Source organism: Rhipicephalus microplus, chromosome 9 (genome assembly GCF_043290135.1).
Source record: "Rhipicephalus microplus isolate Deutch F79 chromosome 9, USDA_Rmic, whole genome shotgun sequence".
Classification (NCBI taxonomy): Eukaryota; Metazoa; Arthropoda; class Arachnida; order Ixodida; family Ixodidae; genus Rhipicephalus; species Rhipicephalus microplus.
In genome coordinates this window covers 40106029-40125555 of record NC_134708.1, presented here as the reverse complement: position 1 = coordinate 40125555, position 19527 = coordinate 40106029, and the positions used below count along the sequence as shown (strand labels likewise).

Below are 19527 nucleotides of genomic sequence, written 5' to 3'. Positions count from 1 at the left end.
AACGCCACATTGTTTAAAGTTCATGCGTAAGAAAGTATGTGGCTGCGTAGGACGAAAATAGGACACCGAGTGGCGTGAACCACCCCAGTAAGTTTACAGTCCCTCACAAAAAGTTTGGTTTTCCTTCGGGAAGGAGTCTTTCGTAATTGCGCTTCAGAGATCGTACGAGATGATCTAAAGGGCGCTACATGGAATGAGCATAGCGAGAAACAAAACAGGAAGGCAGAAAAGTTCAGTTGTTTTTATGTGGCATGTTACAGAGACAGGGTCCAGGAAATATGAGATTAGACAGGGAGAGACATAAAAAATATGATCAAAGTGTGTATACACACATACACACACATACAAACACACACAAACACACACAAACACACGCGTGCGAGAGAAAGAGAGAGAGAGAGATAGCTTCACTCAGAGTCGTTCAGACAGGCCTAGCTCTTAGGAAGCCCAGCAGAGCTTGCACGGGCCTTTTCTGCGATGTCGAGTCCGGACTATGGCGTAATATTCTTTCATCCGACAGATACTGGTCACCTAACTTGTTTAGTGCATTACAAAGAGGTTGCTTTTGAGTGCCATATTCTGGGTAATCGCAGAAACTGCTGTTCTTTGCCAGTCTGGTGATAATTATCGTAGTCGAACGTGGGGAAACGTGTGAACTTGCCGCCACTTACAGCATCCTATGAATAGCGATGATGAATGAAAATGCCGACATTAGGGCCTTAGAAGACTAGGGGCTTCCGGCCGCCGCGATCATGAACTCTATAGGTCTCATCTTGTTGCTATCGTATTCACTACTTCGCTCCTACCGCAAAACTGTGGCTTCCTTGAAAAACCATCAATGATGTATTACTTCGAGGGGTAGGTTAAAGGGTGGGCCAGATGACGTCATTCGGAAGTAAGGTTACTTGCATCATTCAAAGATTTTGGTGGTGCAGTGCCTGCTGCAGTCTGGCGAAAAAAGCCGCGCCTATCTCATGCTGCTCTTGTAGCTTGATAAAGGATCGTAGCGGTGTGGCCACGTGGACGGGACACTTGAAGTTCGCAGCCGATGGGGAACGATGCAAGATGTATGACCGAGATGACTGCAAGGAAATTGCTTATATAAAGATAGCGTTAATGTAGTGGCGAAGACAGATGGGATACGCCAGGTCGTGCTTTCGCAGATGATAGCAACTTTATGCTGATAAGTGTGCTCGACCAATGCATGATCGTTGGCTTTTGCCGGGGGTAGAACACGGAACTTGTAGGGGATAGAACACGGAACTGAAGCAGGCCATTTAGAATAGCAGCAGAAAAAGAAATGTAGTTCCAAGAGAGGGCTAGTCGCCAAGACACTGCTTGTCCAGTATCCGAGTGTAGGACAGCTTCCTGGTGCTGCACCGTCAAGTGCCAAGGCTGCAGAGGTGGTACCATCCTCAAGGTAAATTGTAATATTAATAATCTTACCTGAGGTTCTACGTCCCAGAACCACAATATGCATGTGAAAGACGCCGTAGTGAAGGGCTACGGAAATTTTGAGCATCTGGTGTTGTTTAACGTGCCCTCCTTTTGAACAGAACACGGGCCTCTACGGCTTCGCCTCCATCAATATGCGACCCCTTGGTCAGGATCGAACCGGCGACCTTTGGGCCAGCAGCCATGCACCGTAGCCACTGTTACACCGAGGCGGACTCAAGGTAAGTGGTTGTAGGCGACAACCGCGCTAAGTATATTGGACAAGACCTTCAGCAGAGCGGTAATTCTGCTCATATTGAAGCATAAGGCGAAATTCAAGCAAAATTTCGCTAGGAAGCTGAAGTGGACGCGTACGCATGCAACGGTCCTAAGAGGAAAAAAAGCTTGTGTCCTTTTAGACGGGAGTTAGGATGCACTGTCTGCGAACGCACAGCGTAAGTAGTGCGTAGACTGAGGTTGCAACGAAACTAGCTTGAACTTGTGGGGAAAAGCTATGACCAACAGCGTAGCAAGTGCTCGGGCTCCTGACGAAGATTCTGCCGTCCCAAACATGTTCTTTCTTCGTCTAAAGGGGCCATGACATCACCAGTGTCACCCAACAATTTGTGTTTTTCGCCAAAAATTAGAGTTGAGGATCTATTATGCCCATATAGGTGTGAAAAGTTGGCCGTGAGAGAATATTTCGGGGCAAAACAAGCCCGAGGAATGGCCGGCAATAAGAGCCGCCTACCGCCAGCAAACCGGCGTTTCGCTATGCCGCATGTGACGTCATGAGCATCAAGGAGCGGAGCCGTCGCATTTTGCCTAGTGTTTAGCCGTCGCAAGTGACTCAATCTTTATGTCAAGCTAAAGAAGCTAAAATATCTCCAGTTTACGCGCCGCCTACCACGAAACAATATCATTTGTCCGAATGCAGGGGCTCGCTCAGTTGATAAAATAGAGGAGGAGTTGGCTCAACCAACTGCTTGTTACGTCACAGCTCGCGAGTGCACCAGTGTAGCTTGACACACAGGCCAGTCGTGTGCTTACAATAATATTCAATTCTCAATTGAGTGCTTGGAAAGGTGCGTTTAAATTTCGTCAGCATATCTGCGAATGTGATATGATTAACCCACATAGCGCATATTATTATCGAAAATTCGCGTTGGTTGTCCCATTAAACGACAAGAGTTCGGCGGTAGCATGTCACGTGGCTAGTGCTACGTGACCTTACGTCACGCGACTAGTGTCACATGACTGTGTGACGTACCTCTCCTCTTCCTTCGTTATCTCTTTCTGTTGGTCTTTATCTGTTACTGTTCTCGCTTTCCCTGCCCATCTCTGTTTCTATTTCTTTCTCTATTTCATGTCCATCTCTCTTTCTTTCTTTGCGCACGCGCGCCCCACTATCCGGGCTATTTTATCGCACGCAGAAGAAAATCGTCCCAGTGGAAGAAATCTCCGGGCGCATCTGCTAAAACAGATGAAGAAAACGACGAATGTTAGCATGATCATGACAGTCTATCGTAACACCAGACAATCTGCGGCCAGCTACAACAGATTCGCTGTGAAAACACTCATGCGGCAGGCTCACATGTGACTGCAAAATTAGTTGTTTCTTGTACATGATTTTAAACAAAGGTATAATACCTTTGACGTGTCTCCTGAAACGCGACACGTCGAACAACCCGCCTAAAGTTGGAGTGCCTTCATTACAGCGGCTGACAACAACCACACGCAGAACAGTGAACTCGAGACAGGGGGTATTTGTTAATAGGAATTTCCAATTCAGTCAATGCGATCATTTAGTTTAGGACAAGACGTCGAAACTCTGCAGAATATTTAGCCGTTCAATTCGTTCTATGCCCTACGTATCTTGCTCTTTCATCGGTAGTCAATAGCCCTGGCAAAAACAAGTTGGGTCTTAATGTGTGATCTTTGCGCTTCAGTAGGTTATGTGTACAGCCAGGGTAACAAGTTGTACGAGCAACAAGCTGGGCAACATGGCTCACTTACAAAGAAAGCACAAAAGAATTGAGTCGATAACGATAGAAAACGAAAAGGAAACGCATGTCGTAATCGCGTACTCTCCTGCGTCACTTCCTTGGGGAAGCAAGCTTTCCCTCGAGGGTTTTGGTCATTGCGTATTTGATGGGTCATAGTCATTTGAAACATTGTAGAGACACTAAGTCACTGTGGCGCATGATGAAGCAGCGGCCATTGCAGAAGGCGCAACATGTCGTAGTCATCATGGGCTTAAACAAGGCTACCATATTTACTTTGTAAGTCGTTTGTTCATACTGGTCCTCGAAGTCAACGTAGAGCGCCCGTTCGCTTGACAATCCCGATTTGTCAGTTCCATTGGACATGGCACAGTGTACATTCTTATAGACCATGTTTTCTACGCTGTCCCTGATTGGCCCGTAATACAATTATCATTTACGAGAAACTACGTCAGACACTTATAGGCGGCATGTATCTACTGCTTTACGACGTACGCAAGGCCGCAGAAAGCTCATCTTGTGCGGACAGTGTCAGGAAGCAAGTAAACAGTGGTATATCCGTGAGGCTTGCAATTCCAGAAAGCGCCATCAACGATTTCGATGTCGCACAATGCGCAGAAACCGTTTCTGACAGAAAATGGGTTTATTTTGGCTTAAATTTCAAGTTCTTCAACATTAGATTCGATATTAGAGGCCCGCAGAGAAACATCACGGCGAATGGTTCGAACAACCATAGGTAATCGTGACCGCATGCGGCAAAATCAACAGGCGTCGGAATGGCGCCGAATAAAGCAGTGGCCAACCCATAATTACATATACCTCACACGGTATTATCACACTTTAACGATGTATATTAATAGGTATTCATGTATTTTCAGCATATATATATTACCTCCAAACTCGAGCACACAAACTAACAGTGCACGAAGCTTCCGGCACACGCCGTAGCATCACAAATTAAGGACATGATTTCTCATCAGAGGTGTGGCTCTACGAACTCTACTTGGAGAAATAATTCGCAACCCTTGACGAGCCACGATGAGTCGCTATGGTTAGTGGGATCCTGAATTAAAGGCTCCACCAACAGCAAGTGAGCTGACTCGTTATATTAAGCCTACTTCTCTTATAATGCCAGAGAGATGAGCCTATAGTTGATAGGTATTCATGCTTGAAGTATAGGCCTGCAAGCAACGACGCAAAATAAGTCGTCACACCACAAAATTCATCTCTCCTTTAATAATATGGCAAACGTGAATATACAATCCATAAGAAGCCAATTAGGCAAAATGAGGTATCATCGGGGTGCAAGCAATACTTGTGAGACGACCTCAGAAGACGGAAGCGTGTGAAAAGGAACTAGGAATATGAATTGTTTTAGGTTGACAGCATTGACAACTTGGAATTAGGTTGAGTCTATGCTATCTATTTTTTTTTCAAAGTGGGGTTGCTTGAATTAAAACATCAACCATGCTACCATACATTATGGCTTTTCTAAGCACAAGGCAATCACGACGGTAACTTCGCTAATGCCTCCTGTTGGAATAAAACGCGGTACATGATATAGCTTCACCAGCAGCTCTGAGGGGCGTAGGTAAAGGATATCAAGGACAACTCAGTTTTACTTCATTGACGCTAAGTCAGTGGGACGCCTCTATCAGTGTACATTTGTAATGTCTATAATGCCACACTGTACTGATGGCAGAAGAACAGAAGTGTGCGGCTGCTGTGGACGAGTAAACAGTTGTTTGCTTCGTGTGCCTGGTTCCTCTTGCGACAATGTAATATTGGAGAGCCAGCACTGCAACCACAAATGGTGTTTCACGAGCATTGCACCTGCATGTGGTCTTTTTCCAAAGCAGCAGGAAAACCCGTTTTTGCTCTGTGGTTGAATTCTTGATTGCCAAACAGAATGCTTGCGGGGTTGGATTCCTGTTGGAAGCTTGATATATTGTCATTGCATACTGCACCAAATCAACGCTGGGAAACTACGTAAAACATTTGTGCTATCGGCGTCAAATACAACGTGGCCAGTGGAGTGTGTGGATCAAGCGTTATCAAAGCTAAAGTGTGCGCCGTCCCCTCATCGCGACATAAAGGCGCGCACATATGGTTGGGCAGCACTGTGCAATCCCAGGCTAATATTTTCGCTTGTGCTGCTGTTAAGATATGGTGATAATGGTAGCCGGCGTGTGTTCCAAAAGTTTTTGTTCATTTCAATTTCCTTTTTAATTTGTTTTGATTATAAAAAGTAGAAAAGACGTGAAAATATCGGACTATAGAGGGACGCGGATTACTTCCACGCCGGATGTGTGAGCCTGTCAGTGGTGATGAATGGCCTGCAATCACAGCACCTTTGGTAGTCTTGATCTACGTGCTCCGCTGTTCACGTTTAAATTGACGCCCATGGTGCTTATCTTTAGCGCCCCTGTGTAACTCTTCGCCCGATAAAGTAACTACTTCAGTCACCTTCCATGGGAACGCTTCGCATCAAATAGATCCCTGTGGTACGTGGTATCAGCCACAATTTCATTTTCGTTAGACGCGTGTAATAAGCATTGACCTTATTCGGATGCCATAGTTTTGGGCTATACGCCATTCTCTACACCTGTGTTGTCTCCGCCTCCGAAAATGCACAAAATGACGCGAGATAAGTTGATCACGAATGATATATGCATGAGGAGGCCAAACGGGCGCGTGACTGCATGGGAAAGCAGGGTAGGGGACAGTTCACAGCCTACATCATTCGTATAAAAGTCGATCGCGAGCCTATATTCTCATGCTGCCAGATTTCTTCATGTCATCATGAGTACACTTCCGGCATCACGGATTGTACCTGAAAGGCTAGAAAAATCGGGGAAGAATAGCGCGCTCCCCTTCATATTTTAAGAGCCTGTTTAGGGGTCCTTCAATCAACCATTTTAGAACCTGTACGTCACGTGACTGCTTGTCGCCACCGAAGAAATCTAGAACATGCCATGAAGTATCCCTTACTCTTCGCACGTCTTTCGGACGTCTTCGTCGTACCACGACGCTGGACATCCGATGAGCATGTGCAGAAAAAAAAAACCTTTCCAGAAAGTTATCGCGGATTTGCGGAGGACGTGCTAGTCTCGGTTCGCTCCTCGGCACGTCGTTTCCTCACCCTAGACCAAATATGCGCCGCAATTCAAGCTGTCCGCTTCAGTTCAAGGATCGGCGTTTTGGGAAGCTCGACGACATTCCATCAGAAATCCCCGTAGACCACGCAGTTTTGGACGCAAGAGCACGTCATCGTGCACTTGTTCTTTCTATGGCATTCCACGAGGTCTCTCGAGCAGCCCTGCAAGTTCCAGGGACACCACAAGAGTGAGGGAAAGACGCGGTCCGCAAGGTCGTTGTAGGTGCTCCTGGACACGTTCCACGACGAGGGGCATGAATTCTTGGAGCGGTCGTCTCCAGTGGTTAATCTCGCCACGGTGGATGATTCTGTACAACTCATACATTCGAGGTTATGATGATTCTTTGATTGCTCTGTCGCTTTGGGTAATGCTGAAGCTCTGGACCAGATCAGCCATGCTAGAAATGCGCACACCGTCATGGCGGACCTTATAAGTGAGCATTTACCGGCAGATTATCTAGCTCCCCGGTTTTGTGCTACAATCAAGCACACGTGTGCCGCTCTCTATACAGAGGAAAGCACTTACCACTACTTTTTATTATGAAACGCCGAGGGTAAAAACATTTAGACACCGAAAGATAGCATGAATGATTGTTTCAGTTGTCCGGGAAACACTTTCGCAACCTAAAGACATGCTGATGTTGAAACTGCACCACATGGTTCATTATTCTACGAGTCCTGTTGTAGTAAGGTCTCCGGGTAATACGGCTTTCAATACAAGTGCTATTCTTTTACTTCGCAAATATTTTCTATTACTTCGTAAATAGACAGATAGGTGAAATTGCCAGAACAGCCGTGTGTTAAGAGGTATGAAGGGGTTCTTAGCATGGACATCTGCTGACCATAACTTCTTATTGTCTAGGTTGCCTTCACTGAGTCTTCTGTGCCAACTCTAGGTGTTGTGATTCTGATCATATCGAGACCGTTTCCACCATATCCTTACTAATGGCTGATTTTCTACATCTGGACGCTGTTATATATTTTATTACTGGAATTTTCAAAAATATCAGGACATTTTGCAATGCACGCGCTAAGGGGTGAGACACTTTATTCTCGATTGATTGATATGTGTTGTTTAACGTCCCAAAACCAACATATGATTATGAGAGACGCCGTGGTGGAGGGCTCCGGAAATTTCGACCACCTGGGGATTTTTTACGTGCACCCAAATCTGAGCACACGGGCCTACAACATTTCCGCCTCCATCAGAAATGAGACACTTAATTCTCATCTTGGTCGATCCCCCTTTGTGGCTGATTGACCCCTTTGTTTCTGTTTTCTTGCTTAAAAGGTCTTGGCTCATACACGCAAAGAGGATCGGCCACACTGTACCTTATAACGAAAATAGAAATACAATGCTCGTTAAGAGAGAGAGAAATCAGATAAGAACCAGACAACATACATAAAAAGTTAAAAAGGCTATTGACTGTTTTAACCTGGTGCAGCTAGGTCAAAAGGGTCTTCTTCTTTATTATCATCAAAAGGTTCTTGTTCTTTAGCATCAGTGTGGTCTCTGTCGCCATCATCACGCGTCACGAGCACGAGAAGCCAATGAAGAAGATGGCGAACGCCAACCGCCCTGGTTCGCGCTCACCCAAGCTTATCAAGGCAAAAGAAACCCCAGTCACGCTTCCAAATATCAAGAGCTCATCTCTGAAAGGCGCCGACTCTCCGAAGTCATCAGGCAGTGAAACAGCGAGGCAGAAGGCCCTGCCAGCACCGGCAAGAGACTCTAGAGCCAAGCCCCCAGCAGCCGTTGGCAAAGGCAATCCAAGTTCACCCAAACGAACTGGCCCCCCAAAACAGACCATCTTGCCAAACTTCCTCGAAGGCGCAGCGACAGTACCAAAAGCTATGGGGTCGTCGAAGCCTGTTAAGCCTGACCTAAAGTCTCTGAAGCCTGGAGTTGTGCCACCGCTAAAGACTGCGCCTACACGTGGGTATCCACAACAGAGACGTGGTGGCACAACGCCAAATAGAAGCGGAACTCCCAATGTTATATCCGGCTCGTCGTCACCCACCAGGAATGGTCCTCCCGTGGAATCTGGAGTCCCAGCTGAGCCCGGCGCCGCGGTAGAAACTCAAGGCCCGTGGAAGTGGCTTGACATGGTGCGCAAACACGTCGGCACACCGAGCCTAGGAGCAGCACCGACACCAGGTGGATCACCGAGGGTCCTCGGATCGCCAATACTAGAGGGAACACCTGCCCTCCGAGGTGTGATATGATTTTCACTTTTGACATAAGCTTAGTATAGAACTCTACGTGCTGCTCACTCCTGTCGCGTTTGTCTTAAACTGACAACATTCGTTGTTTACTCTAAGACTATGTGAGCAAGCACACGCTTACAAGAGATGGACTAAAAATGGAGCCTTTTTAGATTAGAATCAGCTTTGGCTCGGGAGCTGTGTCCGTTCCTCAGAGACCCCCCCCCCCCCCCCGCCGCGCACGCGCCAACTCTCCCTTTCTCCTTGCGTGAGCACGAGGAAGTAGGACTTACCCTCGCATAAGGTGGCAGGAAGTTGGGTGGAGCAGGTGGAAGAGCGCTGCCTCCGCTTCGTTTCTCCTCTCCCTTTTATATCTCCGCCACAGCTGTACACTCGTATAGACCTTTTCAAGGTCACAAGCGTTGTACCAAAAAAAAAACTTTGTCACATCATTTACCGGCCCCTAACGTCAAAACTGAAAGCACCTTTTCAAGTTCTTTTAAAATAAAAAAATTGTCTCTTTAGTTTTTCAGATAAAGAGAACGTGCGTAAAGTTAAAGAGAATCTTCTATAAGTTCTATGTAGCTCAAAATAGCAATTATTCTAATATATCTTTTCAAATAGAGAAAAGAAGTGTAGAAAATTCGCGGGCTATTTTCTAAAGCACTTCTCGCCCACCGATGCCATTTCGGCACATCGGGGGGCGAAACCGAATGTCATCAAGGGGCTGAGCTATATTATGCTGCTTGCGCTCGCGCCGTTGCACTCTCCTAGCAGTTATGGGTGTTCACTTAGCGGCATACACACGATAATACACACAGATGGAGCAGCGTAACATAAGTGGTACACAATATATACAATGCTCCACGCACGAATCAAATATACATAGAAACATAAATATGAAATCTACAAATAGAAACGCAAGTGAACACCAGCGCTGCTTCGCATCCCCATATGGTTCCCTTTCGTGGGATTCCTATCCCTTTCCTTTCTCCCTCTCTCCTTTTTTGGAAACTCTGCTTTGGCCACTGTCCCGTCATGAATGTCATCTTAGAATAATGGATAGCTGAGCTAGTTAGGCATCCAGGTTAAAGAAATGGGGTGTCGAACATGGACACATGAGAGTAGTCAAGGCGTCGGTGGACATTGGTGGTGCCTTGACATCTGTACTGTGTCCATGTTTTCACGCCGGGTCTCTGTAACAAGAATACTATGTCATGCTGATAAAATGCATGTCGTTCGTGATTCAAAAGTGTAGCGTGCGTGATATTAATGCAATGAAAGGAACGCAAGACATGTGGCAGTTATTGTAGGAGGGGAAGAAAAAAAAATCTTTTTTTACTCGCACCTTTGTAGGCTGTTGTCTCGACCGGCAGGAAGGCAGCCGATCGACGGCGGAATTGAGTCTGGCCGCGAATGTGAAGTCAGAATTCAAAGCTTAGCCCCACGACGACCCTATTGGTCCAAAGTACTTCGTTTATGTGATTCTCTCACTGAAGTAGTCACCAAGCTATGCAGCCTGTGCTTGTTACCGGGTGTAGCAATTTAAACTGTCCTACCGGTGTTTGGTGAAACCGTAGACCACTTCACGGGCCCGACGAAGTGATTCTATCATACATCGCCAAGGCGTATATTCGAAGCCGTTACGATGCATGGTAATATTGCTACGGAAGCAACAGTGCTCGTCCTATGATCTCTTGTTGACGATATATACACTAGCAATGAATACGTACCTTTTCTTTTACCTAGCTCCTGCTGTACACACGTAGCTCATGCTGTGCCTTAAAGTACTTCTTTAAGGTAGCGTGTGCATTCATAATTTATTTAATTTGTCATCGGATGATTGAACGCTGTGGGCCACGACAGGTCACTGACATGGCTCTAACTGAAAAATCTACGCGATAAAAAAGTTGGAGCAGACACGCACTTTTGGTGCGAACGCCGAGGACACAGCGGAACCATTCACGTCCACTTTTTCCCCTCCTCACTTTTCTTCTTCGCTCCCTTGCTATACTATGGAAAGCTATGCTATTATAATTTATCTCCTCCTTTTCTTCCTCCTCCCCGTCACATTGCTAATCCTCTACTTCACTTCCATTTGTCCCTCTCTCGCCATAGCATACTATGCATGGCTATGAATTGCAAGGAGCTGCTTGCCATTGGATTTCGTGACTTCGCTACGTGGACAAACCTCAAGCTTCAAAGACACCGCTGCAAAAAAATGAAGGCCTTAACTATTGAAAATTTTTGCATCATAGTAATGGAGTTGTCAGATTAGTGCAGGAGTCAAACGAAAACGTCACAGGCCCTCGAGGCGAACGCTATCTATTGGGCCTTGAAGAAGCTGTTCTCGTCGAGTGCTTCGAGGCCTTTCTCTGGCACATCCTTGTACTTTCAGGTTCACTGTTAGCCAAGCAGCATCCCCAACGAGGAGGTGGTTTCTCTCCCCGGTTGCCTAAGCCCAACTCAGCTGTACCTGAGGCATCTAAACGCAAGTCCGAGTCGTCGAAGACCCCACCCGCGTCACCTCAGCCGGGCTCTCCTCGAGCCCAGCTTCAAGGCAGGCAGACTCCCGGATCCATGTCACCGACTCCCGGGTTGATGTCACCAACACCAGAGTCGATGTCACCGATGCCCGGGAAACAGTCACCAATGTCGGCACAACGGCAACGTCGACCAACTATATCGACGAAGGACCCGAGACTGCGTCACTTTTGGCGCTCCCTGAGGTCTTATCTGCGGCGCGAAAACGAAGCTGTCAGCCCCGGCGAAAAGCCTCCCAACGTCGGTTCGGCCAAGCGTTCACCAAGACTGTCCATGGTGGATGCTGCAGCTGCAGCAGCGGGGTTCCCCACCCGGAAACGACTGCAACCAAACGCCGGTAAAAGGCCCTCCGGCTCGTCGTCACCAGAGAGCGCTTCGCCCAGGCAAGTTCGAGCACAACTGCGTACATGTGTACGAGCTTCTACTTAGAACGTTTCAACTGTTCATTATGTTAAATATGATGCAGTACTCTTCCTTTGATGGCAAACGCTGCCGGAACACATTTAGATCACTTTATAATTGTGTTGCACAGTTGTTTTTGTACTTTATGTTCGAGTATTTCGGCATGAAGTAGTACGTACTGACACAAACCAAGTTACCACAACTCTACCTCACGAAACATTCTTGATGTTGCATTGTCGCTGGAGCCAAAGTCTTTCCCAGAGCTTGTATTCTTTTCAAGGCAGCAACCCTAACGTGATGTGTCGCTGTAGGCAACTTTTCAATTGGTGGTATCGCCTTGAACGAGACCCAACACCTGTCGAAACATTCCCTCCAGCGAAACCTCGTATTCATGTATTTGACATGTCGTAATTCCCCATTGTCTTCCAAATTCCTGCCTCGTTAAGTATTATGTTTTCTATAATTACTCTTACTGCTTCGTTTTTGAAAGAGTGCTTCTCAAGATATAGCCAGGAGAATATGTGGAACATTTTTCTTACTCTTAATACATAAGCTGGTTTTGCGTCATCCCCTTCTTGCCCTTTTTCCGATGGTTTGAGCGAAGAGCTGCAATGACTCACCGATAGGTTCGTTTGACATGGCCGGCAGGCTCTGATTAGTTCCCGTTAACTCCAGCGGTCACTGGCTGGATGGTTTGCTCCGTGATCAGCGGCTTCTTTAGTAAACGGCTAGGATAATAACAAACCGTGAAAGCTGCATTCGCGCTGACGCAGCAAAACATTCCCGTACATTCACTATTTTTGGCACGTGTACGCTATAGTGTAGTACAATATAATTCGAAATTGGTAACAAGTGAACAGAGTAATAAACAGATTAGGTATGACCTTTGCACAGAACCGCGTCAGTGTATCATCATAGTTCCACTGCGGTTTACGTTCAAATGCGATCTCGAAGTCAATAACATAGATCTTGTTGCAGGCACAGTAAATTGTATCTAAAGATATGGCCGAGGATTAGCTCGTGGTAGCTGCAGCAAAACACAGATTAGAACATAAGCTTGAGTGAGTAGATATCGGATTCATACTTTTAGTAGTGGCTTGCTTCGCGATATTCGGACGATTGCACCCTCCCCTCTACAAGTCCTCTCGTCTACCGTCCAAACATCGTCAATCACACTTTAAATTGCAGGTATGTACCATGCATAATTTTGCTCACTGACCACGACGCTCTGTCTTTTTGCAGCAAGGCCCCGTCTCCAAGTCCGAGCAAGAAAGCTGTATCACCGACAAGGTCCACGAAAGCCAGAGTGCGCAGAAGCCGGTCCACGTCTCGGCTTCGTAAATCGCAAACCCCGACTGGCGGCGAGTTCTTTTCGTCATTGATACACTACGTAAGTGAAAAAACGTTAAAAAATACCATTGTCAAGGAGGCACAAACTGTGCACGCACGAAGGCCAAGAAAAAAATCACAGCATGTCCACGGAGTGAATGATGATTGGCGGGGCGAAGCGTTCGTCCGTCCGTCCATGCTTTCGTCCGCCCATTCGTTCTTGCTTCCGTCCGTCCATGCGTCCGTCCGCGTGTTCGTCCATTCGTGGGACCGTCGGGACACCTATCCTTGCATGCGTCTATCCATACGGCCATTCTTCCGTCTGTTCATCCATCCGTCCATGCGTCTCTCCGTGCTGCCGTCCCTCTATCTGCTTGTCCATCAGTCAGCCCATCCGTCTATCTGTATGTCAGTCCGTCCATCTATGTAGTGTACACTCCAAGTACAGCCATCTCGCATCTTTTCATCATGTATTCATCATACACAGGTGCCGCCATTTAGCGGACATTCTAAGGACCTCCCTGGCTAACCTCCCTGTCCTTCCTCATTTATTCCTTCTCCTCCTCCTAAGGACCGCTCTTTCGGGTATGTGCCACCGGTGGCTACGTACACTATCGGAGGATGGACAGACCCACACCCTAAGGAGCTTCGCCCCTAAAAATTAATTACAGCCGAAGAATTGCCGGTCCACTTGTCGGAAATTCGGTTACAGCACACTTGTTTACGAATTTCTCATCTCATGTTTTCCTGCATTTCGTTTCATTGTCAAAGTGCCGCTTGACTTGTTACTTAAACGAAAGGCCTGTCGTAAGCTCAGGAGCTTTTACTCCGTGAAGCTTTAAAACGTTCCCACCGAGTTCAGAACGTATTTTCGCTCTGCTTTTTTTTTTTTTGACAATAGTCTTTCTTGCCTAGAAAATTAATCTGTCTGCATGTCAGTTCGTCCGTGCGTCCATCCAGTGAACACTCCAAGTAGCGCCATCTACCATCTCGCATTCTCTGTGGCACATACCCGCTCTAGAGCGGGTATGTGCCACTGATGACTCTGTACAACAACGGAGGAAGAACACACACACACCCTAAGGAATATCGCCCCTAAAAAACGGCTGCTCGCACTGCACAACCTTTCGCTGGCCACCCTGTATATGTAGGCACTCAACCACACGTTAGGGATTCAGTCAAAGGCGCCTTGGCTTTCGCTTGACGTTGAAGAAAACACTTCTTCTTCATTCAATAAATACGAATAATGATAAAATAACAATGAGGCATTCCCAAACCACACTCAATCGCACAACGTTCGTGCGATAGCCCTCCACGTTAAAATGCATTTAATCGAGTTCCCCGCCTTAGGAAGATGCTGGCGGCATTTTTAAAATCTGTTCAGTAATGCAGAGGCGTAGCAAAGTGCCGAATAATGTGCGTCGCCGCTGCTGCATGGTCAATTATCGCCAGCTATAGATGATAAGCAACAACTCATAAACTCAAAATATAGGTCCTCCGAGATTACAGAATCGTCCCATTAGGCCTACACCATTGGAAAATTTCAGTATGTTTTTCAAATATTGTGTCGAAGCTTAAGGACATGAATGTAAAGCCAATAAAAGCACCAGTTTCAAGGCTACCGTGCTACAGAGTGCACGACGGCCACTTGATAGATTCCAGGTGGATGGCGACCGCTTTCAGCGTTGCAGCCTGTGCACCAGCTTCTCGGCAGTGCATAGTCGCTAGCGGCGTTGGAAAACAACTGTGTTACTCTGCTACCTAAAGATAGCATATACAGTGACTCTGACGCAGCTCTTTCAGGATCTCATTCAGCGATCTTCTCGCGCAAGAAATCAAATGAACGTTTTCTTTTCTCTCCAGACACAAGACTATCGTCTTTGCAGTGAAATACGCAGATAGATGGAAGCTTTATATGCCTAATCAAAAAGGAAAATTGACCGTCAGCACGAGTGACACGAGAAATCATGACGTGATGACGGCCCTATGGTGATATATAACGTGACGTCCGTCCCTAATATTATCAAACGGCGTCGTTGCATGGTCAAAGCTTGGTCAATCTTGGTGGCAGTGCATAACAACATTATGTGCAGAAAGCTTTCGGGGTGGGGCAGGTAGGGCACACGCGGAGGATGACTTTTCTACCCACTAAGAACAAAAAAAGGGAGGGGGGATGGCTCTTGCCTTCCGCTAGTCGTAGGCAACTACATAAGGAAGTTTTTTAGTCAACCCTACGTTTCCGCAATGCCACGGTGGACCAATTGTCCACATCATTGAGTGTATAGTTCACCGTATTCTAAATCGCCCAACATTTCTTCTAAACACTTTTCAACGAGTATGCCACAGTGTGGAGTCGAGTCCCCTAGGCAGTTATGGATAATGATGTCTTAAGCACTCGGATAACAGAGCAGGTAGAACATTCGATGCGAACTTCTTATGCGGGTATTGTCAGATGCTGCGAGTAGTTCACATTGATCTCAATCGGTCAACGCGCGACAACTTTCTATTATTTTGATTAGCTCAGATAGCAGCACTAACACAATTATAACTCAGCCATACTGGCTTCAGTCCTCAATTATTTGGTTCTAAACCCACAGTGCTGAGTTTCTAGCCGTGGTATTTCCGAGACAGTTTTCACCTCTACTGCTGTAAAGTAACAGCGCGTACTGCTTTGAACATGGTTACTTTTTTTTCTAAACAGACACCCACGGCTGCTTAGTTTTATGTCCTTTGTTTGTTGTTTTTTTCCTTGGTGGGGCAGTGGAGGGTAGACGAACAGTTACATAAATAGTCCCATGATAAAAAGCTTCGTTTTAAAAAAAAGTGCGCTTATTGAAAGACGTCATTTCCTGCACGGAAGTGATGTCAATCACTTAACGAAGCCATACATGAAACTCTATCGTGTTTCACCAAATGCAGGACACGTCACGAAGCCGGCTTGCGAAGAATTCTGCTAAGAAGCAGGGGTCCTCGAGACAGACCGTTCTAGCCATCGCCTTTATCACCGTCATATTCGCTCTCGTCCTCATAGCCATCGTGTGGCAAATCGTCGCCCTCTTCAAGGCAGATCCTCAGCGTGGTTCCGGTGCCGCGGCAAACAAAGGAAAAACCAGCTCGAGGAGTCCACATTCGCGGGCGCGCGCAGTCGCCGCCATAGCCGAGGACTACTCCACACTCGTTCGAGACGCCATCGACAGAAACGCCGATCCGTGCGACAATTTCTACACGTTTGCCTGTGGATCGTGGGCTCGTAGTCACCCCGAGACTTCGTCAAGCGTGGAAGCCCTCGTTTCGTTCGTCAACGCAGCTCTGTCGAGGTTGCGCGAAGCCAACGCTTTTAGCATGGAAGGGGAACCGATTGGCAAGGCTGCAGGCTACTTGGAGGTCTGCCTCAATCCCGACGAAGGTGTCGCCATTGCCGACCTCACGGCCGTGCTTGCGGACGCAGGTTTGACTTGGCCAGACAGGAGCGAACGCTCCGATTTCCTCTCTACCGTGTTTTTCATGGCTAAACGCGTGGCACTTCCGGTGTTCTTCAACGTCGATGTACGGCTTCAGGCGGATGAAGGCGGGCGTCACCTACTGGCGTTTACCACGGACGCATCATTCAGGACGGTCTTGAAGAGGCTCTGCATCCTCATCGCATCACTTCAGGTGGTGTCCTACCTCCGCGTCGCTTACGAAGTCGCGACGGGCCATGGTGTCAACGAAACCCGTTTCATGGAGATCGTGGAGGTCCTTGCCAACGCGACCGATGTTTTCGACACCTACCTGCGATCGACCGATAAGTTAGAAGTCGTGCTGAACGTGTCGTCTGTCTTCCAGCATACAACACCGTTAATTACGGAAGGCAAATGGAACACGATTCTTCAGCAATACACTAAGACTTCCACCTCTGACATAAGCTCAGTTGCTGTTTCCGACTTTAGGTCGTTCGCCGCCGTACTTGGACTTCCCAATAATCACGGCGAAGCCATGGCGAATGATCTTCTCGGCTTTCTTGCTTTCCAGGCAGCCATTTTTTATACGAATGCGCGCTTACGTGATAGTTTCTTCGACTCGCCGGAGGAAGCTGCCAGGCAACACCAACTTCACTGCTTCCGAGACACATACCGGTTTTTTCGCGACGCCATGAACGAATTTCTTCTCAACGGAACTGAGGAAGCAACGAAGGAAATCGTCGCCGTCGCGCGCAGGGTGAGGAGCGCTTTCGTGGAAGCTTTCCACACTAGAAGCAAGTTGCACGGAGCTCTTGCTGAGCAGACACGTTTCGTCGACGACAGTCTCAATACCACCTTGGCTCTACTGGACGCTTTGGAAGCTGACCATCACCTGTTTCAGAACGAATCGTTCCCGAAAGTCGGCGCAGGGCGAGCTCTCCTGAACCACATGGCGTTCGAGGATCATGCGGTGCGAGCTGGCGAGAAGCCTGGTGGTTCCGTAGCCGCTTCCAGGAAAAACCGTCGTCCCTGGCCCGGCTATGACGACTTCTCGGTCTCGTACCGAGATGTTGTTCTCAACCCGTACCATCTGAATTTTCCCTGGTACGTCGACAAAGCACCGCGATCGGTCCTTTACGCGGGGATTGGTTCGCGCCTGGCGGCGACTCTGCTGTTTGACTGCGTTGAAAAGAGTTCCGAATGTCGCGCTGTTCTGGACGACAACCGCGGTTGCCTGGTGACAGACGGCGAAGATCGCCACCAAAGGACGTTTGTTGAAGACATGCAGGCTGTAGTTGCAGGCATCAGCGTGGCATGGCGAGCCGCGCGAAACGATGGCGACAACGCGACTAGGCACGCTGTCCAGGCGTCCTCTCAGCACGCGTCGACCCGAGATAGAGTCGCATCGGACGGCCTGTTTTTCGCCTTTGTCTGCTACTACTTCTGCGGTGAGGACGGCGGTGAAGATATGTGCAATTTACCGCTTAAGCACGTTGCGGGTTTTGCCCACACGTTCGAATGTGGACCCGACTCTCCCATGAACCCTGAGCGAAAGTGCTCTATTCTTGTTTAAAATGTTCTCTTGGCTGGTTACGTTGTTTCTAGATTACTAGGCGCCAAGATGGCGCAATTTTGTACTTATTTATTGCAGATTATGTTATCAAAAAGAAAAGCATCACACTTTTGTTTTTCACGGCTAAAGAAAATTGCATAACTTGTTTCTTCGCCTTGCCACTACCGACACATTTCTTTTGCGTATGTGGAAGGTGTACATAAGTGAAAATGAAGTACCGGCCAATGTTTTGTTAGAACTGCTATGCGCACCAGCTAATGAAAACTTTAAGGACAGTTGGGCTTCCCCGTCAAGTGTAGAACACGATAGCGCAATCTCAGTTCAGGGCTCCGCTTGCAGCTATTGCTCTTTGGCTCTGGTCGATGCAGACTCGGCTTAAAGAACCCCAGGAGGTCAAAATTTCCAGAGCCCTCCACTACGGCGTCTCTCATAATCATATGGTGGTTTTGGGACGTTAAACCCCACAAATCAATCAGACTCCGCTGATCTTCCCGCTTTTCGCTGGCCAGCAGCTACCCTCATTGCTCGGTTGCGAGATTTTGTATTGATGCTAATGCTGTAATAACTTTGCATTCCCGCGAAACTTATTACAGGGTAGCTTTAGCTCAGAATCACGGGCAGAGGGAGAATATGCCGAGGAATGCAATTTATTGAGGGTGTGCGAATTCGGAAACGTGCCGACTTGAATTCGGCTTCAGGTGACCGATTTCTTGATGTTCGCGATTCCCTCGAATGGCGGGTATACTCATACACTCGCTTTTTATTCTTTCTTTTGTGAATCGGCGAAGAGCGCTCTGCACGCCCATGAAGAAACGCGTGAACCAACTCGGCGGCTCATTTTACTTATGCTTTTGCAGCTAGATAGTGGTGATTGAATATGCCGTAGTGCTTTTTTTAAGGGTGAAAATTTAACACGCCCACTCCTTGCGCAGTCCACAAGCTTTTCACGTTCAGTGTCGTTCTTTCGCCACGTAATATTGCATCCTTTCAGGAAACGCGCACCACATCATGACATGTTTTTTTTTCGAATCTGTTTCCGTATCCTACATTAGTCTAAAATTCATGAACACTTTTTAAGACCACTAAACTCTTGGCCGATTCCCCGCTGTGTGTTGAGCCACAACAGAAGGTACAGGACCGGAACGGCATAGATGAGTGGTACACCTGCTTGCCGCGCAGATGTCCTGGGTTCAATTATTTATGGGGTAGTGGGTACCTTGCAGGTATTCTTCTAGAAGTCGCCAAAGAGAGAGAGAGAGAGAGAGAGAGAGAGAGAGAGAATCTATCAGGAAGCGTAAAGGTCGGCTTGAGCTTGAGTGCTCTTACCGTCCAAGTCCGACGGGCTCAAGGAAGGTCACCCTTTCAGCTGCGACTGTGCAGACGTTTTTTTTTTTTTTAATCTTCATTTACCCGCTTGAGCACGCAGCGCTATACATCAAC

General features: G+C 47.4%; 1 protein-coding gene across 1 annotated transcript; it reads left to right on the top strand.

Annotated features, from left to right (window-relative positions):
- The first annotated feature begins 1086 nt into the window (after positions 1-1086).
- LOC142771677 (uncharacterized) lies at positions 1087-18107 on the top strand. The gene is made up of 5 exons (XM_075873472.1): positions 1087-1420; positions 1557-1676; positions 11198-11726; positions 12988-13135; positions 15994-18107. The coding sequence occupies exons 3-5, from the start codon at positions 11380-11382 to the stop codon at positions 18085-18087; spliced, it is 2589 nt and encodes an 862-aa protein (XP_075729587.1). The 5' UTR covers positions 1087-1420; positions 1557-1676; positions 11198-11379; the 3' UTR covers positions 18088-18107.
- The last annotated feature ends 1420 nt before the right edge of the window (positions 18108-19527 follow it).